Source organism: Mustela erminea, chromosome 6 (genome assembly GCF_009829155.1).
Source record: "Mustela erminea isolate mMusErm1 chromosome 6, mMusErm1.Pri, whole genome shotgun sequence".
Taxonomy (NCBI): Eukaryota; Metazoa; Chordata; class Mammalia; order Carnivora; family Mustelidae; genus Mustela; species Mustela erminea.
The window spans coordinates 47,656,237-47,681,288 of NC_045619.1; the positions used below are offsets into that span (position 1 = coordinate 47,656,237).

A 25,052-nucleotide genomic window follows, 5' to 3' on the forward strand; every position below is an offset into this window, starting at 1 on the left:
TCTATTCAATCCTTTGACCATTTTAAAATTGGATGACCCTGAGTTATAAGAGCTCTATGCATACTCTGGAGAGATCCTACTTAGATTAAAGAACTGTTGGAGGGCAAGACTGAGCCATAATGACCTATTCTGGACTCTGTACTCATTCATGCCTAAAGTCAGAACTGCCTCCATGAACCAACACATTCTTGGGGGCTAATCTGACTAGAATGATGGAGAGGTAATCTCCCCTCTGTCAGGGTCCCTCAAGTAGAATGGGACTTTTCCCTATTGCAGTTTTTCTCGTCAACCTCCAGGCCCCACCCTATACTGTAGGCATTGGATTGGAGGTAGAGGAAAGATGAATGAGGTCTGTCACAAAAGTGCCACTTCCAATCCCACAGGGCCTGGCAGAAATTTTAAGACCACAGAGACCTTTGCACAACCTCATAATGCTCGTTAAGTGCCCCAACTTAAAAAATAAAGCAACAAAGTAAATACTCAAAGTAACTAACCTATGGGCAGATAAAAAGCATCAAGTGCTAGAGGAGATAAATACAGAGAATACAAAATCCTTATATTAGGTAAAGGCATGGGTGCCAATAACTAATATTGTTACATGTTTCCCAAATTACTTTTCTACCTATTGTTGTCCCTGGGTTGCCTAGAAAGATCAGCCTATGTGGCCTCAAGCACTACTACAGGTTCCAATCAGATGAGTCCAAAAGTATAGGGCTCACTCTGTGGATTTGAACAGGAGGCTAAGGAGAAAGTAGAGAAATTATGGGTCATATATGAAGCTGATACAAAGCAGCTTCGGAAAATATATGAGGGATTAAACATTTTTCTACATGAAAACAAATGACACTGTGGTACTGAGGTAGAACAATACTCAAAATATGATCTTTGCCATGTCTATGCTACAGTGAGTGCCAGTAATAGATGTGCGGTTACAGTATAACGGGAGATACATTAATTGTAATGAGAGCTACATACAGGTGGTTCATCAAAGAGCAGGAAACACAACCAGAGGCAGACACAAGATCTGTAAACTACATTTATTGAGTACTTATTGGGCAGTGGGTACAACCGATACAAAAGAGTTAGGATGGGGACAGGTAAGAACTTAAAAAATTAAATACACATGTTAATTTACCATCTATTTCTACCAGGAAAGTACAAAATTTGTACAGCTTATACTTTATTATGAAATTGTGATGCCTGTCAAAAGGATAAACTATATATACAATGCAAAAAATTTTTTTAAATTGTGCTTAACATCATTAGAGTTACCCCAAAATGGGTTGATAAATGCCTATCCAGCATTCATTCTTATTACCCACATCTATTTCACCTTACAGATTGCTTGAAAAGTACAAATCCTTTGACCCCATTGCTGGGAAATCTGTGGTCAACACCTACATGTGTCGTTTCTCTAAGAAACACCATGGCATTTGCAGTCCATCTCTCCCTTAAAGTCCATCATATTTTCAGCTTAGCTTACTAGCAAGTTCTCTTAGAACTATTTATATGTCTTTTGTTTGATCATCTTCTTCAAGTTTCCTGATTTCATTTTTTAAACAATTTATAGTTTCACGACTTGCCTTTAATCTCTCCTTAAGCTCTGCAATTTCAAAGCTTGTTTTTTTTTTCGCAGCTTCTAATTTTTCTCTGGTTTTCACTTCAAGTTCTGCAACTGAGGAAAACATATTTTTATTGAACATTTTCATTTTTCTCACATGTCTAAGGTATGTCAGAGAGTAATAAATATGGCATTTCCTTAGGTCAGTTTCCATGATGAAATATAAACAACTTAAGATACATTAAATATTAGGGAGGGGAGTAGAAAGTCTTAAACTCTCACAAGAGAATCTGAGACACTTTCTACAACTGAGAATGAAATTCTGATCACTCACATTTTATTTCACAATTAAGATGTTAAGACAATGTCCTTGTTTTTCTCTCCACATACATATTAATTTGGAAATAAGGTGGCATATAATCCAAGAGACATCCAGCCAATAAGAAGAGATAACTAAATACAGTGTTCTTAAATGTATGTACAGTAAAGCTTACATAAAATCATGCTGGTAAAACAAACCCCTATTTAAAAAAAAAAAAGGTTTTATTTACTTATTTGAATGAGAGACAGAATGAAAGGGGTGAGGGTCAGAGGGAGAAGCAGGTTCCCCGCTGAGCAGGGAGCCCAAGGTGGGACTTGATCCTGGGACCCCAAGATCATGACCTGAGCTGAAGGCAGTCACCCAACCAATTGAGCCACCCAGGCACCCAAACCCCATATATATATATATATATTTTTTTTTTATTATTATTATTATTATTTTTTTAAATAGCAATAACTACTTAGGTCTAAATTCCAGCTGTACTATTTACTAGCTGTGCCACTCTAAGTTTATTATTTCTATGATCATTTCTCATTACATTATGATGAGATATATTATAATGAGACTACAACAAATACCTCATATTATTTGAAAAGGATTTTTAGTATTTTTTTAACTTCTAGTTTTAATTGTCTCATTTAGAATATTTTATGACCTATTTCTTTCCCCCAAACTAGTCTTACTGGTTTTACAGAAGTTCTGGAGATAATGTGCTCTTAGTTGAGTTTTCTATTTTCTTGGTGCTTGTGGAATGACTCCTACTGGTATTAATGACCAGCAAGTAAAGAGGACTTAGCATCTTAGTAAGCAGACCTGTAAACTTTCATTTTTAGTTCATATGAATACTTTATTCAAAAATTTTAAATGAAAAAAAATTTTTTTAAATCAATTAATGTACATAAAGTATCTAGAATACTGTCAGTTACATAAAATGCCTTCCGAACTACAATTATGACAGAGAAACACTAAATGATATTTAAAACATTCTAGCTGGTCACATAACAAATTACTAAAGAAAATATCATTACTGCAAAATAGGACACAACTACTTAAATATTCCATTTGGATAGTGTATTATTATGTTTTACAAAGAAAAATGCCTACTTTTTGTCCAGCATTTCCCTCTTGTGGACATTTCAGGTAATTGCTGCTGATGACTATGAAAGCACAGTTGTACTTTTTTTTTTTTTTTTTAAAGGTTTTATTTATTTATTTGACAGACAGAGATAACAAGTGGGCAGAGAGGCAGGCAGAGAGAGAGGGGGAAGCAGGCTCCCCACTGAGCAGAGAGCCCGATGCGGGGCTTGATCGAAGGACCCTGAGATCATGACCTGAGCTGAAGGCAGAGGCTTTAACCCACTGAACCACCCAGGCGTCCCCACAGCTGTACTTTTGATAAGATCACTATTTGGAAGCAGCATGGTTTGGTGTGTGTGGGGGGGTAACCCTTTGAAATCAGAAAGACTTCAGTTCAAATACAACCTTGGCCCCTTATTAGCTAAGTGCTGATACTTCCTAAGTCTCCCTCAATCTAGTTTCTATTTGGTACAGTTCAAACTGTATTTCTCAGAGAATATCTGAGGATTAAGTAATAAATTTAAAGCATCTAGAACATTAAAAACATGCAATAATATTTATTTTGTTTATGGTCGGTGACTTTCTTTTTATGATGTATTTTATAATACAGGTAAAATTTTATATTGCCAAAACAATTCTTATTTTTCTTTGTAATTTTTCACTGCTTTTAACTTTGAAAATTATTTTTGAAAATAGGAGTACCTATATATGATACAAGATTAAAAGGCTGTAAATGTAGATAATGAAAAAATGTCTCTTTCTACCTCTGCCCCCCACTGACCCCCACCAGAAACACCAATCAGTGTTTCTTCCCAGAGATAATCAGTTTGGGGATTCTTTGGTATCTTTCCAGAAATATTTTGTTCATAGACAAGAACATATCTAAGTGTGATTTCTTCTTACCCCCAAAACAAGTGGTATCATACCATCTACACACTGCTCTGTATCTTGCTTCTTCAATTAATATTATGTCTGAAAGCCCATTCCGTATCCTATAGCTGTCTCATTCTTTTCACGGCTGCAGGTGACTTCACCTAATGGACATACATGACTCATTAATCTGTCTCCTTTGATATACACTGAGTATTTCCATTCTTTCTTTCATAAACAATGCTATGGTATATGCTATAATTATTTCAGTATATTTGTGGGATAATGAGTACACTTGTAGTACAAATACCTATAAGTACAATTGTTGGGATATATGTACTTATAACTTTGAAGGAATGCCAAGTAACTCTTATAGGTTCTATTACTTTCCAATCCCACTAGCGTTATGTCTGTTTCCCTACTGTATCAAACTCTTGGTCTCAGTTACCCTGAAAGGTTAAAAAGGGTATTTCAGGGTATATTTAATTTGCCTTTCTCTTTTTCCTACTGAAGTGGGCCAATCTTTTTATGTTTAGGAGAGACATTTCTCCTTCCCTTTGTATGGATTGTCTTTCTTTCCTTTGCTATTTTTTTCTTTTCTTTTTAAAAAAGATTTTATTTATTTATTTGAGAGGGAGAGCACATGAGCAGGAGCAGAGGGAGAAGGAGAAGCAGACCAACCACTGAGCAGGGAGCCTGATATGGGGCTTGATCCCAGAACCCTGAGATCACAACCAGGCCAAAGGCAGACGCTTAACTGACTAAGCCACTCAGGCGCCTGCCTTTGCTAATTTTTCTAGCACATTATTCAGCCTTCTTAAAAAACTGAGGTATAAGTGACATATTAGTTTCAGGTGTACAACATAATGATTCTACATTTGTATATACTGCAAAATGAACATCACAATAAGTCTAACATCTGTTATCATAGTTTCGAATTTTTTTTCCTGTGATGAGAACTTTTAAGATCTCTTAGCAACTTTCAAATACGCAATCAGTATTGCTAATTACAGTCTCCATGCTGTACATTACATCCCCATGACTTATTTAGAACTGAAAGTTTGTGCCTTTTGACCCCTTTCAGCCTTTTCACCACCCTCCCACCCCCATCTCTGACAACCACCAATCTGTTCTCTATCTATGAGCATTTTTTTTTTTAAAGATTTATTTTAGAGAGCGCTTGTGCGTGTGTGAGCAGGAGGAGGGGCAGAGGGAGAGGCAGAGAAGCAGACTTCCTGCTGGGTGCAAAGCTCAAGACTCTGAGATCATGACCTGAGCCAAAATCCAGTCAACGCTTAATCAACTGAGCCACTCAGGTGCCCCAGTTGTTTTTGTTTTTAAGATTCCCCATGTAAATAAGATCATTTAGCATTTGTCTTTCTCTGACTTTTTAGCATAGTGCCTCAAGGTCCATCCATGTTGTCATACATGGCATGATTTCCTTCTTTTTAATGGCTGAATAATAATATTCCATTGCATATATGTATCACATTTTCTTTGTTCATTCATCAATAGACACTTAGGTTGTTTTCGTTTCTTGGCTATTGTAAATAACACTGTAATGAACATAGAAGTATCTATCTCTCTTTAATTTCCAAGTTAGCATTTCTGTTTTCTTCAGATAAATACCCAGAAGTGGAACTGCTGGATCATATGGTAGTTCTATTTTTAATTTTTTTAGGAACCTCTATGCTGTGTTCTGGAGCAGCTGCACCAATTTACATGCCCACCAACAGTGCATCAGGATTCCCTTTCCTCCACATGCCAACATTTGTTAGTTCTTGTCCTTTAGCAAATAGCCATTCTAACAGGTGTGAAGTCATACCTCATTGCAATTTTAAGCTGCATTTTCCAAAGATTAGTCACATTGAGCACCTTTTCCTGTACCTGTTGGCCACCTGTATGTCTTCTTTGGAAAAATATTAATTCAGATCCTGCTCATTTTTAAACTGCATTGTTTCCCTTTTTTGCTATTGAGTTGTAGGAGTTCTTTATACATTTTGAATATTATCCCTTTATCAGATATATACTTTGTAAATATCTTCTTCCATTCAGTATGTTGCCTTTTCATTTTGTTGGTGGTTTCTTCTGCTGGGCACAAGCTTTTTAATTATTGGCTCTTCTTACTGATGTGCAGGAGCTCTTCATATATTAAAGAAACTAGTCATTTGTGATAGGAACACATTACTTTTTCATGGCTTATCTGTGCTTAGACTTTGTTTAGAGTGCTTTTTTACTACGCAACAACTTTTATTCCCTTGCTTCCTCTCTTTCCACATCAAACAAAAAACATATACGGAGTGAAAGGCACTTTGTTAGATGCTGGGGTGAGGTAGACAATAGATAAGAAAGGAAAATGCTGTACAGTGTCAGAGGGAGCTATGAGAGCAGACTGGATTCATACCAGTGTGAAAGGGTGTGTGTATCAAGGAGGACTTCTTGGTAGCAGTAAAATCGAGCTACGTTTTAAAGAATGAGAAAGGAATTAGATGGATGAAATAGACATCTCAGGCCCTGGAAACAGCACATACAAATTTGGGAAACAACAAGCAGTCATTACAACAGTTAACAGGTAGTTTTAAATCTAGCCAGGAAGACCTGATCCTACTTATTTGTCAAAAGGACAGCATACACTATAGATAGAGATTCTTGTTGTTTGGTTTGGTCATTACACTTTATTTTCTGACCAATCGTAAGACTGCGAAGGGCACGATGTATTTGGAGGAAGACCTAATTCACAATGAGGATTGTAAGGAAAAACATTTAAAAACTTCTTTTAGCTTATTTCAGTTTTCTATTTCCTATATATTAAATGCTTATAAAATTTATAAATTTATAAGAATAATTTGTTTTAAACTTCTAAATTAAGCCTCAATTTAGAGTAAACCAAAGAGGACTATTATTTTTACAAAGCCAATATAACTTACTGGTTAGAAGCACAGATTGTAAGGCTTTTACACAGAGATAAAATAACTTATTGATAGAACAAACAGAACAGCATGGATTCAGGTTAAATCCTGGCTCTGTTGGGTGATTTGAAACAAGTCATTAAGTCTCACTATGCACTAGGGCCTTTATCCCACAGAACAGGGCTAATAGTAGCATCTTCTTCCTAGGGTTGTTATACCCATTATTCAAGAAGTTCAGAAATGTAAAACACTTATCTAATATACAGTCAATTCTCATTAAGTGTGTACTATTGTTCTAACTATTCCTTGTAGAAGCAATTATTATTATGAATAGCTAGATCACTATGCTTGAGCAAATCTCCATGAGTTTATTAGCAGTAATGTTTTATAAACTTTCAATATGCTTCATAAATGTATTCTCTGACCTGATCTATAACCTCCACCAAAGGTGTTCCCTACCCTCCTGTTTTTCTCCCCATCACCTAATTACTAACTTACACTTTACTGTTTTGTTAATTTAGTGTTTGCCTTTCTCTCAGTAGCGTGTAAGCTTTAGGAAGGAGGGATTTTTATCTGCTCTGGACACGGCTCTATCTTCAGAACCTAGAATAATGCCTGGTATGTAACTGGTGCTCAATATATACCGTAAGCAAATTAATGGAAGATCAAAGAACTGAATGAATGGTGACATAAATGTTAACACAAGAATGGCAAATAGGTATCATCTTGAGTACCAACTGCAAATGACTGGCAGTAGCTATATGGAGAGATGTGTAAGGGATTCTGACACCATGTCAGCTTAGAGGGAAAATATAACATGACTAATTATCAACGTGTCATTCTAGTATTCACCACCCCAGCATTAATCTGAAACTATGTGAAATGGCATAGGATAAACAAAGAGAGATAAATTAGTTCACAGTACAGAAGTCCCCCCTTATCCATGAGGAACATATTCCACGACCCCCAGTAGATGCCTGAAACCATGGGATAATACTGATTTCTATATCCATTATGCTTTTTCCTTTGCATACAGACCTATGATAAAGTTTAATTTATCAATTAAGCACAGTAAGAAATTAACAATGACTAATAAAATATAATCATTTTAACAGCATACTGTCATAAAAGTTACATAAATGTGGTCTCTCTAAGCATCTGATTGTACTGTACTCCCCCTTCTTGTAATGATAGGAGATGATAAAATACCTTAGTGGTAAGATGAAGTGGTGAACGACGCAAGCCCTGTGACACAGCATTAAGCTACCACTGACCATTTGACAACGTGTCAGGAAGAGGATCACCTGCTTCTGCACCAATGTTGACCATAAGTAATTGAAACCTCGAAAAGTAAAATCATGGATAGGGGATACTACTATATACAAAAGTATACAGTTGACCCTTGAACAACATGGGTTTGAATTGCATGGGTCCACTTATACATGGATTTTTTTTTTTTTTGGTCAGTAAATGCAGTATGTTACTATAAATGTATTTCCCTTATGACTAACATTTTTTCTCTATCTTATTTTATTTTAAGACTAAAAATATATAATATACAAAATATGTGTTAACTGACTGTTTATCAGTAAGGCTTCCAGTCAGGAGTAGGCTATTAGTAGTTCAGTGTTTGGGAAGTGAACAGTTACAGAGATTTTTGACCATCTGTGGGTTGGGTAGAGGAGGGTGGTCAGCAGCTCTAAACCCGGTGTTGTTCAAGGGTCAACTATAATTACGTTCTGCAAGGTTCTTCACAGATTTTATTAGCAAGCACTAGTAAACAGAAAATGACTGACGGGTTAAGCAAAACTAATTGAAAGCTATGCTAAAATGTGATTAGGGAATAAAAGACAGCATTTCAGAGAATGTGAGACGCTACTTTGTGAACAATTTAAAATATCCTTCTTAGAGGTTCTATAGTAATACATATATTTTTTTAACTCATAAAAAATTTATCTTTATATATCCTTAGAAAAAATTTAATAGTCACTAACCATAATCCTTTCACCATTATAGAATACATTATATTTCAGGATTAATTATGAATTCATGGCACTTACATTCTGTTTCATGCTTATAGGCTCCTAATGTTAGCTGGCGAGATGTTGTTAATAATTGCTGCATCATTGCTGTTGGGTCTTGAAATATCTAATAGGATAAAATGAAAAAAAAAGCCCAATAACTTCAAAGTTCTACAACTTAAAATGCTTTCAAAATTCTTGTTATAAAATCCTCTTACCATTTCATCATAGAACTCTGAAACCACTGTCTTTTTTCCCAGCATTGCATTGGTGTCTGACTGAAACAGCTTTAATAAATGATAGAGGGTTACCTGTGAAATAAAAACAGATGTCACATCTGTGCAATGGTTTTCATCATCGTGAGACATCATGATTTCTGTAACTGAATTAGAAAGTAGAATTAGTTAACATGTCAAATTCAAGATCTTATCTCAACTACAAGTTACTGTGTGGCAAATTACTCAAATTCTGTACTTTTATTTTCCTATTAGGTATTATTACCCATCCACATCTACCAAACATGAATGTTTTAAAGAGGGTAGGTATGGATGTCTGAAAACATCTCTACAAAGTAACTATGTAGAAAAATAACATGAAATACAGCTATAGAAATTAAGCTGGAAGTTCACTAAGATACTAACTTTTTTACTTACACAATGAAATGGGATTAATTTTACAGTTATTCTGCCCAAGATTAAAGTTTATAAATTTACAGGGAGAGGAAAGATTTGGCACTTTCAAAATAAATAGCCAATACTAAAATGCTCAGTGAGGGCAAGATATTTTCTCTGGTGATCTATAATATTATTAAACAAATAACATAATAAACAAGTTTGTCAATGATAATTCACTTTGGTAGAACCAAAATGTCTTCAAAAGACACAAAAACAGGTATAATAAGACACCAAAGGAAAAGCTTTGCAGCACAATGTGTGATTACTTGAGCAAAATAAAACCTAGCTAATAAAACAGTACAGTTGATATTAAAGTTGCAGAAACCAATCCAGAGGCCTCAAATAATTTTCCAAAAGGTTAGCTTAAATAATTCTAAGAAGCATGCATTATTGCTATATTTAAAGCAGACAATTTGACAAGTTTCTCAAGTAGAAAGGAGATGAGACCACACAAGTGGACAAACTGTAATAGAGAAATTCACAACATGAAAACTCAAGGCAGAAAGCAGCATTACAGGTTGGAACCAGCGGAAACAGGGGGGGCTCCAAGCCCAAAGTTGACAAGTACAGAAATCAAGAATGCTGTGTGGTGGCAGGGCCCATTAACCTTCCTTCACCCATCACTCAGACATGAGACAGCACATCCTCCTGTGAAATTTAGACGTTTTTACGCAAACAATCAAGTATGAGGTCAAAATAAAGATATTTTCAGTAGCAATGGCTCTGAAGGTTTCTCAGGCATTATTTCTGAAGAAATTCCTCTAGAGAAATGAAAAAAGCCTGAAACAATGAAGAAAAGGGATCATTTGTCATCACATAATGAGGCGGACAGGTACTGCTGAAAACTGAAAAATTCAAACTTGGCGATTCAAATATGTGAGATGCATGGGAGTAATTTCTAGAGAAACAGAAAACAATCATTGTGGTTTTCCTAGGGAAGGGGCCAGAGGTGGGAGAAAGATGTTATGGGTTGAACTGTGTCCCTTAAAAAGATATACCGAAGTCCTAAGCCTCAGTACTAGTAAATGTGACCTTATTTGGAAATAGGTCTTTGCAGATGTAATAAAGTTTAGCTAAGACCCTAACCCAATATGACTGGTGTCCTCATAAGAGACACAGAGACAAGGAAGGAGAGGAACCAGGCGACAATGGAGGCAAAGATTTTAGTTATGCCACCAGAGCCAAGAAACCCTCTGGGCTACCAGGAACTAGAAAATGCCAGAAAGGATCCTTTCCTAGAGGTTTTGGAGAGAGCGTGGCCAATGCCTTGCCTCCAGAACTGTGAGAATACCTATTGTTTTTAGCTACTCAGTTTGGGGTGCTTTGTTATGGCAGCCCTAAGAAACTCATGCAGGACACTTGCACTATTTTTTTATATATTTATTTACATATTTTATTCATTTATTTGACAGACAGAGATCACAAGTAGGCAGAGAGGCAGCAGAGAGAGAGGAGGAAGCAGGCTTCTGGCTGAGCAGAGAGCCCAATGTGCGGCTCGACCCCAGGACCTGGGATCATGACCTGAGCCGAAGGCAGAGGCTTTAACCCACTGAACCACCCAGGCGCCCCTATTTATTTTTTTAAAGATTTTATTTATTTATTTGACAGATCACAAGTAGGCAGAGAGGCAGGCAGAGAGAGAGGAGGAAGCAGGCTCCCCAAAGAGCAGAGAGCCCGATGCAGGGCTCGATCCCAGAACCCTGGGATCATGACCCGAGCCGAAGCAGAGGCTTTAACCCACTGAGCCACTCAGGCGCCCTGTATTTTTTATTTTTAAAATCTTTTTTTAAACCATGTACATACTGTACTTTTATAATTTATGAATAATTTAAAACTGCATCATAAAACTATCCTTCCTTGAATTTATTATTCAGACACTTAGAGGCATTCATGTAGATGTGGACAATGAAAAATGCCAAGACAGATGTCTCTAATTTTAAGGGGTGTTTGAAGATTCTTAGATCAATGAAAATGCCTAAACTAGACACAAAGATATTTCTAGGAATAAAAACACAAGTTCAGCATTTTGGTTTTTAGGAACAATCATTCCTTTTATAATGATTTGGTCTATACTCTATAATGGTTTGATCTAGGGGGTATAGCTCAGTGGTAGAGCATTTGACTGCATAAAATGGTTTGATCTATAGATTTTTAATCTATAACCGGGTAACAGGAATAAATCACATGGTACCTGTGTCTTTCTTTATTACTTTAAATAAAACATCATGACTTATTTTAAAAGAGCCGACAATTAAAGGGATGCCTGGGTGGCTCAGTCATTAGGCATCTGCCTTTGGCTCAGGTCACAGTCCCAGGATCCTGGGATCAAGCCCCGAGTCAGGCTCCGATTGGCAGGGAGCCTGCTTCTCCCGCTCCTGCTCCCCTGTGCTTATGCTCCCTCTCTCAGTTATAAATGAATAAAATCTTTAAAACAAAAACAAACAAACAAACAAACAAAAAAGAGCCAACAATTAAAAAAGTGTAATGGTTTCATTATACTAAAAGAACATGAGACACAGTTTTTGGGTGATAAAGTTCAGGCCTGTGTTGATCTATATGGAAACCTATTCAATAAATTAATCACTGCGGAAGTACAATGAACTCTTTCCAAGAGTTTTGAGAGTTGTCTCGTAACAATGTTATGTGATATAATGATTTCTTTCAGAGATGTATTTTCCAATTGGGAGTGATGGATAGGACCGATGAAGAACAGACAAGTAAGGCAACACATTCTCAAAGTAAAAATGAATTCAAGTAATCTTACAAAGTTAAAAAGAGTTTCTGCAGTAGTAGCATTACTGATTTCTTTTCCTTCTCTCAACATCTGCTGTATTTCTGGGTTCTATCCTTCCTAATAGACTATTTTCATTAAGGACAGGAGCAGAATTTCATCTTTGTATCCTACCCCTTGAACAGTATCTTGGCAAGTAATGGATATTTAATAATTTCTTGCCAGTTAGAATATAGTGTCTGTTGCGAGTATTCTTAAAGAACAAAAGAATGATAGGACATCTGAAAACCTTATCACATGGAAAACATTTAAATGAGCTATAGATGTTATTCAGGAGAAAAGAAAATGAATATATGAATAGTTAGTTATCGGTAAAAAGTCCAAGGTGGAGCTTTTTTCTTTTATTTATTTATTTATTTTTTAAAAGATTTTATTTATTTGACAGAGAGAGAGATCACAAGTAGGCAGAGAGGCAGGCAGAGGGGGAAGGAGGCTCCCTGCTGAGCAGAGAGCCCAATGCGGGGCTCAATCCCAGGACCCTGAGATCATGACCTGAGCTGAAGGCAGAGGCTTACTTAACCCACTGAGCCACCCAGGAGCCCCTAAACTAGAGCTTTCTTACCACCATAACTACCCCAGACTGAAGAGGATCTTTCACTTAATAACAAAGTCAACAGTCTCTCTATTGGAGACAGCAAGCCCAAACAAGACTCATTTGAAAGACTGCCTAAAGGAATTCCTGCGTAGCAGAAGTATGGCCTATACCTATGGGTCCTAAGTCTTACTGTGCACCAAAATCACACAGGTTATTTTGAGGGGTACTGGCCCCTCTCCAAACCTACTAAATCAGACTCTCCAGGGGATGGGGCCTAGGAGTTTGAATTTCTGAAAAACAACTCCGATATCTCTGGTGCAGTCCACTAGGAATTAATTCTCGGACTACAGGCCCAGGTCATAGCTCTATTAGAAGCCCTATTAGAAGCTCTATTAGAAGCACTTTTATAAATAATCTGATTATAAAAGTGTAAACATTTGGTGCTAAAGGAATGCACTGAATCTATCAAGATGAAAATTAATGGTGATGATCTGAAATTGGAGTTAAACACCAACCACACAAGTGGAATGAGGGAGCTATAACTGGGCTGTAACCCTATGGATTTACAAACAAAACAAGCTGAGTAGTTTTAGTTCAAAGGAAAGATAATGCAAAGAATGTGAGGTCTGAATGCAAATAAACTAACTGCCACAGTTAACTGTGTTTCTGAGCATATGACTTGATCCCTGAACCTTAGTATCCTCATCTCTAAAATGATGATATCCTCAACCTCACAAAACTGCTGAGGGATCAAAGTGAACGTTTTGAGGGACTTTTTACATTATCAAGCAACAATCTGGTAAGAAGAGAACAAAAGAAAAAAAATCAGTGGTTGTAAATTAAAATTCAAGCATAAAATGAAGCTGCTAGTAGTGACAACAATTTAAAAAAGCAAAAAACACTGTTGCTAGGTGTTTTAACTACAAAAACCAGATACTCTCATTCTGAACAGCAGATGGACTCATCTCGTTTATTACTAATAACCAAATAATGTTAATGAGTTTTAAACCTTTTTTTGAAGATTTTACTTACTTGATAGACACAGCAAGAGAGGGAAGACAAGCAGAGGGGGCGGGAGACGCAGAGAGAAAAAGGTTTCCCACTGAGCAGGGAGCCCAATGTGGGCTCAATCCCAGGACCCCGGGATCATGACCTGAGCCGAAGGCAGATGCTTAACAACTGAGCTACCCAGGTGCCCTGAATTTTAAACTTCTGCTGTGGTAATCACATGATTCCATGGTTTCTTTCTGAGAAATGTTCGCATTATATCCCTTCTTTCTATAACTGAAAAATAAGTTTTGAAAGGTACTTCCCATAAAAATGAAAAAACTTAACTCATGGCAAAATACACCATGCTATAAGCTTACATAAAGTGTATCTGAATAAAAATGTCAACATATAACAAACTATTCATTAAGTATGTTACATTTTCACAATTACAAAAATCTATTTTATGTTTACAAAGATTATCATTACTCACAGGTCTCTCATTAGGATCAATGAAAAATATTTTGATGATTATTTCAAATTCACCCCATCCTGTTTCAGTAATTTCATAGGGAGGTTTAGTAACAACTGAAGAGAAAAAAAAAATTATAAATTATAAATTACTGGTACAGTCTCCTACATCTTTTTAAATTTGTTAAATAAATTTTATATTATGAATCAAAAAGCTGTACTGTACCTCTTAAAGGATTGCCATAGCTTTCATGTAATTTAAATTGGATTTTCTTCACATAAGCTGACATATCCTAAAATAGAGGAATTAGTTCTGTTATCTACATATAAAAACTACAAGGAAAATACACTGAGCATTGTACCTAATTTCATAAAATATACTTCCCCTCAAATATTATGGAAACTAATTTTCTTTTCTTTTAATTCCAGTATAGTTAACATACAGTATTTTATTAGTTTCAGGTGTATAATATAGTGATTGAACAATTCCATATATCAACCAGTGGTCAACACGACAAGTGTATCCCTTAATCCCTACTGGAATCTATAATTTTCTAAAAAATGTGAATTATACCTAGGTTTGGTTTTTATTTTAAACAAAGGAGGCCTGAGTTGAATTCTTTCATAACGTAATATACAGGAACATACATATCCCTAATTTACTTGTTTTGCGAATCCCATTTTTATATATTTCTACAGACAATGCTCTAAAAAAATTTTAAATATATAAATATTTATATTTATTTTATAAATCATATAAAAATTAGTATTATATAAACTATATGTGTAATTATAATATAATATGTATTATTATATTACATATTATATATAAATATAAATAATAAAATAAAGCTATACTTATTTATATATTAAATAAAAATATTAATGTTTTTGAATATAAACATAATTTATATTTATATAAACTTAAAATAATTTTTATATATGACTTATATATAAAATATATATTATATATGATACATTATACATAACAAAATTCATATAAATATTTAATATATAAAATTTATATAATAGTACATTTCCAACATATTTTATAGAAATAAGAATATAAACTAAAGCACATCTAAGAACTAAGCAACTTTAAAGAATAAAATATTATGTAAAGCTAAGGTCAACTAAACTAAGTAACCTAAAACCATCAGATATAAGACTCCTTTTCCTAATCTTATTTTGAAGCACCGAAGCATATTCAGTAGTTCTGACACATAAAGGGATACTCCTAGGGAAAGTGACTTTTTAAAAAAAAAATTTCATTGCAGAAAAATAGGAAAGTGCAAAACTGAATCAGTCACACTTGACACTAGTGTTCATTAATCTTTTTAGTTGCTTTTGCAAATTTTTTTCATATGATTATCTACATTTTTAAAAATTGGGGTCATAATGATATACTAACATCTGCTTTGACCACGTAACATTATATTGTCATCATTTTTTTTTTTTTTTAAAGATTTTATTTATTTGACAGAGAGAGATCACAAGTAGGCAGAGAGGCAGGCAGAGAGAGAGAGAGAGAGAGGAGGAAGCAGGCTTCTTCCTGCTGAGCAGAGAGCCCGATGCGGGACTCGATCCCAGGACCCTGAGATCATGACCTGAGCCGAAGGCAGCGGCCCAACCCACTGAGCCACCCAGGCGTCCCTTGTCATCATTTTTTGAGGCAGCTTTTCATAAGCATATTTGAAGATTCTATGGGCAATATTTTCTTTCTTTTTTTCTACAAATGACTAATACTGGGTACCAGATACTACAAAGGTAAATAATAGACTCTTGCCCTCATGGGGAGGGAGTAGACAAGAAAATCAGCCATTTCAATGTAATCTGTGTTAGGAGAGCAATAGGTATAAGTTCGTAGGAACGGCATCTAATTTAATTTTTGGAGATTGAGAGTAGTTCAGAAGAAAATACACTTAAACTTGGACCCAAGGGAACAATAAGAATGGAGTAGATGGGAAGGAGTAAATGAAGACATTTTAATTAAGAGTGTCCCTTTGGGAAACTGAGAGTAATCTAGTATTGATGGAATGATGAAGCAAACACAGCAAGGGCTGCAGGCACAGAACTGGGAAAGGCCTTTTAAAACCATCTTATTTATTTATTTTTAACATTTTATTTTTATGTAATCTCTATTCCCAACATGGGGCGTGAACTCACAACCCCAGATCAAGAGTCACAAACTCTACTGACTGAGCCACCTAGGTGGCCCTAAAACACAATAGTTTTAACTTTATCCTAAGGGCAACAGTCAATGAAGGTTTTCTGTTTTGTCTTTCTAAATAACAGCTTTATCAAGATATTCATATACCACACAATTCACCCATTTATAGTAATTCTTCAATGGTTTTCAGTACATTCAGAATTGAACAACCATCCCCACAATCAATTTTTTAATGTACTTATCATACATAAAGAAACCCTATACCCATTAGCACTCACTCCGAAATCCCTCTTCCACCCATGCACTGGCAACCACTAATCTATTTTCTGTGTCTATGGATTTGCCCATTCTGGACATTTTATTTTATTTTTAAAGATTTTCTTTATTTATTTGAGAGAAAGACAGTGAGAGAGAGCATAAGAGGGGAGAAGGTCAGAAAGAGAAGCAGACTCCCCATGGAGCTGGGAGCCCGACATGGGGCTCGATCTCCTGACTCCAGAATCAAGACCTGAGCCAAAGGCAGTTGCTTAACCAACTGAGCCACCCAGGCGCCCTATTCTGGACATTTTATAAAAATGGAATCATGCAATATGCAGCTTTTGGTTTGGCTTCTTTCACTTACCATAATGTTTCTAAATTTATTCCATGTGGTAGCAGCACATTTCAGTACTTTTTTTCCTGCCTAGTAATATTCTGTTGTATGGATATAACACATTTTACTTATCCATTCATCAGCTGAAAGATACTTGGATTGTTTCTATTTTTTGGCTATTATGAATGCTCCTGCTGCAAACATTCACATACAAATTTTTGTGTGAACTTTAAATGGTTTTAAATCGACAAATATTCATCCAATGAATATTTGCCGAATACCTACTATGTACTGACTGTATTCCAGGCATTAGAGATTCAGCAGCCAAACAAAATTACTAGCATCCAGATTATAGTTTCATGTCTTTCACCTTCCTGATGGTCTTATTACCAAATTGTTCCTAAAAAGTATGAACTACCCTTCCTGAAACACCTGATTAAATAGGAAGCTAACTTAAGACATAATGATTGGAAGATGTGCTGTTGTTTATAGCATGGTTCTTGTTGTCATAACTTAAGTTAGAAAACATTATTGGAAAATTGATTTCTACTAACAGTTATGTGAAGACAACTCTCACTTTATTCTTTCAACATCTGGGGGATGACATTTCCACAATGTGACAATTTTATAACCAGAAAGTTATCTGTAATATTACAATTTATCTTCAATCAAAAATAAACGGTAGCTTCAAAAAAGTTACAGGAGAAACAAGTGCCTACCTCATTTCTATACGGTTTTACATACACTGTCCACTGATGCGTGTGCCCATCCTCTTCTCTTTTCTTTCCAAAATACCGAGCAACATTACCATAAACTATTGGTTTAACGATAGTAACCCCCTAAAAGAAAAATAATTTCAACACAAATTAATACTGCATCATTACCCAAATATACAGAATAAGAGCTCTGAAAACTTGTTTTAAGGAATGGCAAGCAATCTAAATAACTAGTTTGCTTATAACATGGATTTCTCTCAACAAATCAGTATCAGACAATTACCTTCATATTAACACAAGTAACTAAACACCAGATTAATTACAGTGTCCCCATTTTTAATTTATTTTTTATTTATTTATTTTTTAAAAGATTTTATTTATTTATTTGACAGAGAGAGATCACAAGTAGGCAGAGAGGCAGGCAGAGAGAGAGGAGGAAGCAGGCTACCTGCTGAGCAGAGAGCCCGATGCGGGGCTCCATCCCAGGACTCTGAGATCATGACCTGAGCCGAAGGCAGCGGCTTAACCCACTGAGCCACCCAGGCGCCCCAATGTCCCCATGTTTTAAATGTCTATTTAAATTATGTAAAATACTTTGATTTTTTGTTTGTTTGTTTTGAAGAAAGGCTCTTTATTTACAAACTTTAAATCAAGCCTTGGGAATTAAGACTGCCAATTGACTGCCATCACCTGATGGTAATAATGTCCTGATTTATCAGCTTAACGGCAGTGCTTTCCAAAACAGAGTACAAATATTAAAGGCAGTCTGGGAGAGGATTTTAGATAGAATTAGGGCAAACATTTTTCAATTGATTACTCATGCATTAAGTTCTGAGGTGTAAGTTCATGTTTCACATCACATCTGGTAAGTGTAGATGTGGTGACTGTTGCCTGATTATCATGAAAAGGAGACAAAAAATTTCAAGTGAGGAGAAAATGCTGAATATTGCACATGAAATTTGAGACTAATTGTTCAACAGTAAAAATGTATCTGAACATCAAAGAGCAAGATATACATACCACATATTAGAAGTGCTGTGCCAATGTATTCAACAACTTATAAGAGAGGAAAAGCAGTGAACAAATGGAAAAACTTTCCATTTTGGTTGGAAAATTAACAAATCCAATCCCTATTAGCCTCAAGTTAGTTCAGAAGAAAGCAAGCAGTTTGTATGAGAATTTAAATAATCACAGTAAGTGCTACTTGACACTTGTGGCAACAACAGAAGGGGCATCACGTTCAAGGCATAAGGATAATGAGGAAAGAAGGAATAAATGAGCATAAAAAGCACTGGTGTGGGGAATGGATAAGAAATCCTGCAGCTATGACGTGTTGCTGAGTGGATTTCCTCACATGATGCAAACGGGGCTCATCTGTCAAAAGCCTTTCTCGCTGAAGGAAATTAATCTAAATTGGAAAAAGATGCCTACAAAACCACATAACAATCAAGAATGAGAAATCCCGGGGGCGCGTGGATGGCTCAGTTGGTTAAGCGACTGCCTTCGGCTCAGGTCATGATCCTGGAGTGGGATCGAGTCCCACATTGGGCTCCCTGCTTGACAGGAAGTCTCTTTGTCCCACTGACCTTCTCCACTTAATGCTCTCTCTCTCTCTCTCATTCTCTCTCAATCAAATAAAGTAAAATCTTTAAAAAAAAAAAAAGAAAAAAAAGAATGAGAAATCCCAAACTTTAAAGCTTTACATGACTAACTCGCACACGTTTTTGGTGGAAAAGCATTTGAAGACTACAAGCCTAATTTTCTCAAATCACTGTGGACTTAACTTTTTGAACCTTACACAATTACAAGCAGAGAAAGTTCCGCAAGTTCTCCAAAAGTTAATGTCCCAACCTCTTTCCTATCAGTCCAAAACCTTGCCCAAAGCTTGGGCAAGATATATATTTATTAAGTTTCTGGTAGTATAAATTTTACCTGACATCTTTTCCATTCTATTAAATTTTGGTATAGTTTCTGAAATTTTCCAAAAACTTCTACTTTGCATGTGGTATTAAAGCACTGTGCTTAACAGCTGTATACACAGAGTCAAAATTATGTAAAAACAGTGTGACACTGATAAGGACACTGATAAGAGTAACTAGATTGGTGCAAACGCGCGTTCTTTCTTTCTTTTTTAATTTCCTTTCTGCAGTAAATATAAAATCAGAAGGCGTAAAAATAGGTGTTCTATCAAGAACTCGAAAGCCCTGCCTTAAAAACTCATGTGCCAGGGGATGTAGGAAAGTGGGAGGGAAATGTGTCAGTGTCAAACATTACGTTAGGCTCCACGTTAACAACTTTCACAACAAAAAACTCACACTGACTGAATGTTCTCTATGTGCGGGCCAGTGTCCTGTTCTCTGCGTGCCTTGCTTAGTATCTTGGCCGAAGCTTTGGGGCTTTGTGGACATCATGGACTCGGGCAAGTTTTCTGAACTTTTCTACCCCCCCCCCCCCCCGCAGTTCTTCAGTTCTCGCACTTGCACGTGTTACGTGTGCAAGCCTTTCTAAAGCGGCTGCAGGGACAGAGTCACAGAATCGGGTAAGGCGCTTGGCTACTGTGCTTGGCACGGTAAAGCGCAGCATCCAGTGTCTGCTGTTATTACCCTCACCATCAGGGGGATGGCACCCCCAGTTTACCGGTGACCTGGGCTGGCAGAAGGAGCACCAAGCCCTCAATCAACGTAGCTCTTTTCCTCGGCAACAGCGTCCAGTTCTCCCCCGAGCCACCACCGGCTTTTGGGGCGGGGGAGGGAAAGGGGTTGAGAGGCGGTCAAATCGCGGCCAAAAGTCACACTGATTTTCCCCGCAGCGGCTCTGACAGGCTCTCAGTCTAGAAACCACTGTTTGGAACCTGGGCTGAGAAGGCGCGAGAGGGAAGCCACCGCGCCCTCCCCACGCAGCGCAGGGCGGAGCCAGGACCTGAGGGCCACTCCCGGAGGGGAGGCGCGTGCCGGGCACTGACCTTCACTCTCCCGCCGGAGTCAGGCCCAAATTCGGCCATTCTCTTGAACATATTGTCCTACGGAAGAAGCCGCCGCCGCCAGGGAAAGAGACCGGGGCCGGCGGGGTCGCCGCTCCCCTCAGAGGCCCCGCTCCTCCTGTGCGGGCCCAGGCGGATGGCCTCTGGCGGAGTGAGGGCGAGTCTCCGGGGCTCGGGGCGCTGAGGAACGGCCAACTCCTCGCGGCAGGTAGCGTCCCGGAAGCGCGTTTAGTCCCGCGCGGTGAAGAGCCCAACGGAAGGAGCGGTGGCGGCGCCGTGCGCAGGCGCGAAGAGGTGGCGCGCGGAGGGCGCAGGCGCCCGGCCGGGGCTCTGCAGAGGGCGGGCCTCGGTGGTGGGAAACCGCTGGAGGCCTGGTGGTGCGGTTACCGTGAGGACCCGCTGGATAACTTGGATACGGAACAACCGAGAAGTCGGCTTTTGGAGCCAATACCTTATCATCCCTAAAGAGTGAGGATTTTAGGGAGCGCCTAGGTGGCTCAGATGGTTTAGCGTCTGCCTTTTGTTTGGGTCATGATCTTCAGATCCAGGATCTGGCGCCAAGTTGGGTTCCCAGCTCAGCGGGATTCTGCTTCTCCCCTCCCTGTGCCTCTCCCCCTGCTTATGCTCTCTCTCTGAATAAATTAAAAAAAAAAAAGTATTTTGAAATAAAGTTCAACTCTATTCCCCTGCCCACAGCTTTTCATTGTATTCATCCAGACCTCAGGGGTTGAATGGCTTATTTCTTATTTAATCCCTTTATCTTTACTTTCTTTGACACTCGAGTTTATAGTCCAAGGTCCATAACTTGACACAGACCTTCCCCTATTGCCTGTTCAGTGGCACCCATAACTGCGCAGATTACCTGCACTAAATTAATGAAGTCAAATCAATTGAAGCCTTAGATGCTTGCCAGAAGTTCTCGCTCCTTTTTATCCCCTAGGTACTTTAAAATTTTACCCAGTCTCAAACCTCCAACTCTGGCATCAACCCGCTCTTTCTTATCAGAATGACTGCATGTAATCTCATAGAGAAAACAAACCTCCACACCCGAAGACCTAAACATAAGCTTTGGTTTGCTCAGTATCTTTCATCCCTTTTCTTCTGTTTAAGAGAGAATCTTCTTTCAGTTTAAAAACAGTTCTTCAGTCTTTTTGCTTCTTCAAGGATTTTTCCCCATCAATCATACCCACTCCACCTGTATCTTCAGCTTTTCCTCTACTTTGGGTTTTTCCCATAAAAGTTAGGTTTAAATCTTTCTCATTGAATACAGTATGGGGGGAGGGGGGTTGGCTGGCTCAGTGGGTTAAGCATCTGACTCTTGGTTTAGGCTCAGGTCTTGATCTTAGGGTTGTGGGATCCAGCTGCAGTGTTGGGCTCCATGCTTAGCTGGGAGTCTGATGGAGATCTCTCTCTCTTCCTCTCCTCCTCCCTCTAAAATAATCAAGTCTTGAAAAACAAAAATAAAAAAACAGTATGGAGGTTACTTTAAAAGTTAAAAATAGAACTACCCTTCCACAGCAACTTCTTTCAAGATATGTCTCCAAAGGCAAAGGAAACAAAAGCGAAAATGAACTTTTGGGACTTCATCAAGATCAAAAGTTTCTGCACAGCAAAGGAAACAGTCTGTCAAAACAAAGAGGCAACCCAGGGAATGGGAGAGGATATTTGCAAATGACAGTACAGACAAAAAGTTGATATCCAGGATTTATAAAGAACTTCTCAAACTCAACACACACAAAACAGATAATCATAACAAAAAATGGGCAGAAGATATGAACAGACACTTCTCCAATGAAGACATACAAATGGCTATCAGATACATGAAAAAATGTTTATCATCACTAGTCATCAGGGAGATTCAAATTAAAACCACATTGAGATACCACCTCAAGAAATTAAAAATAGAACTTCCCTATGACCCTGCAATTGCACTACTGGGTATTTACCCCAAAGATACAGATATAGTGAAAAGAAGGGCCATCTGTACCCCAATGTTTAAAGCAGCAATGGCCATGGTCACCAAACTGTGGAAAGAACCAAGATGCCCTTCAATGGACGAATGGATAAGGAAGATGTGGTCCATATACACTATGGAGTATTACGCCTCCATCAGAAAGGATGAATATCCAACTTTTGTAGCAACATGGACGGGACTGGAAGAGATTATGTTGAGTGAAATAAGTCAAGCAGAGAGAGTCAATTATCATATGGTTTCACTTATTTGTGGAGCATAACAAATAATATGGAGGACATGGGGAGATGGAGGGAAGGGAGTTGAGGGAAATTGGAAGGGGAGGTGAACCATGAGAGACTATGGACTCTGAAAAACAACCTGAGGGTTTTGAAGGGGCAAGGGGTGGGAGGTTGGGGGAGCCAGGCGGTGGGTATTAAGGAGGGCACATATTGCATGGAGCACTGGGTGTGGTGCAAAAACAATGAACACTGTTACGCTGAAAAGGAAAAAAAAAAAAAAAAAAAGAACTACCCAAATCCAGCAATTGCATTACCAGGTATTACCCAAAGGATACAAAAATATGGATTCGAAGGGATACATGTACCCTGATGTGTACAGTAGCATTATCAATAATAGCCCAAATTATGGAAAGATCCCAAATCTCCATCAACTGATAAATGGATAAAGAAGATGTGGTATAGGGGTGCCTAGGTGGCTCAGTCCTTTAAGCTTCCAACTCTTGATTTCAGCTCAGGTCATGATCTTAGGGTCCGGGGGTCAAGCCCTTGTTGGGCTCCATGCTCAGCAAGGAGTCTGCTTCATGATTCTCATTCTCCCTTGCCCTATGCTCTTCCTTCTGCTTGTGTGCACACGCTCACTCTCGTTCCCTCTCAGTCAGTCAAAGAAAGACAAATACCATATGATCTCACTCATAGGTGGAATTTAAGAAACAAAACAAATGAACATGGGGGGAAGAGGCAAGCCAGGAAACAGAGTCTTAACTAGAGAAAAAACTGTTACTGGAGGGGAGGTAGGCAGGGGATAGAGGTAGGCAGTTAAATAGATGATTGGTATTAAAGAGGGCACTTGTGATAAGCACTGGGTATTGTGTGTATGTATGATATATGTATGTATGATGAATCACTAAATTCTAAATATTACACTGTATGTTAACTAATGGAATTTAAATAAAAACTTGAAAAAAACTTTTCTTATTAAAAACCTACCAACCGGGGCGCCTGGGTGGCTCAGTGGGTTAAAGCCTCTGCCTTCGGCTCAGGTCATGATCCTAGGGTCCTGGGATCGAGCCCCACATAGGGCTCTCTGCTCAGCAGGGAGCCAGCTTCCTCCTCTCTCTCTGCCTGCCTCTCTGCCTACTTGTATGTAATCTCTGCCTGTCAAATAAATAAATAAAATCTTAAAAAAAAAAAAACCCTACCAAACATTTTTAATCCTGCCTGTCTCTATTTTTGTATTAGCCTTAAAAGTCAACCTTGAAAAGGCTCTCGATAGTTCCTATTTGTTTCCATATGTTCCTCAGTCCATCACCTTCTGAATTTCATCCTCACTGAAACCTCTCTATTAGTAAATCAACCAGTTTCCCTTAATTCCTTTGACTTCCTGGCAGGATTTGACTCCGCTATCCACTGCTTCCCTTTGTGATAACCATTTCGTGGTTTTTCAGTTGTTTCTCTGCCAGCTGATTTCCAGATGGTTAGTCACTCTCCTCTCCATGTTCCCGTAGTGGCTAAGGGATTGTAACACTTACCATGTTCTATATTAATAATTTTTGAAGACTATAATTGTATCTTATTCACCTTAGTATTCGTATGCCCTAGTGAATATTTCTTGTGCCTAATGATCAGTTTGTTGAATAGTAAATAACTAAAAAATGGAGAAGTCAAGAAGACTTGAGGCTACTTTCCAAAGGTAGTTGAAACCAGTGAGATTTGTTAAAGTACACTGTCCTACAAAATCCTTCATGTTACAATACAGGATATTTTGTCCCCTGTACCCTCACCTGGATTTCATCTTTTTCAAACTATGGCTATCAGAATGTGATCTCTGGAAACCAAATTTGCCCTTTAAATTTATTACTCTAGCTTTCTTCTTTCCGCTTTTCTCTTGTTTCTCAGAGGATTTTTTATTCTTTGCTTAAAATCTTACCCTAAGTATGTTTGAAGTAAGATAACATTTAACAAAGCAAAATTAAGCAAATATATAAAACATACTGGGAAATTTGGTGAAAAGATAATGAATTGACTACACAACTTTTGCCTTCTCCCAAAACTCCTTTAAAGCAAGTGAAGAAATTTTCAAAAATGCATAAACCTGTAAGGATAAGAGGAATGAAGGGAAAAAAGAAAAAAAAAACAGAAGAATGAGAGAGAAGGCAACACAAAATCTTGAAATCTGGACTACG

At 37.7% G+C, this 25,052-nt stretch overlaps 1 protein-coding gene across 1 annotated transcript; it reads right to left on the bottom strand.

Moving 5' to 3' along the window:
- Positions 1-1,018: 1,018 nt before the first annotated feature.
- On the bottom strand, positions 1,019-20,962 carry YEATS4 (YEATS domain containing 4). The gene is made up of 7 exons (XM_032347067.1): positions 20,659-20,962; positions 17,700-17,819; positions 14,445-14,511; positions 14,241-14,335; positions 8,979-9,071; positions 8,800-8,887; positions 1,019-1,675 (listed from the first exon to the last, which is right to left on the bottom strand). Exons 1-7 carry the CDS (start codon positions 20,707-20,709, stop codon positions 1,506-1,508), a joined length of 684 nt encoding a protein of 227 aa, XP_032202958.1. The 5' UTR covers positions 20,710-20,962; the 3' UTR covers positions 1,019-1,505.
- Positions 20,963-25,052: the final 4,090 nt, after the last annotated feature.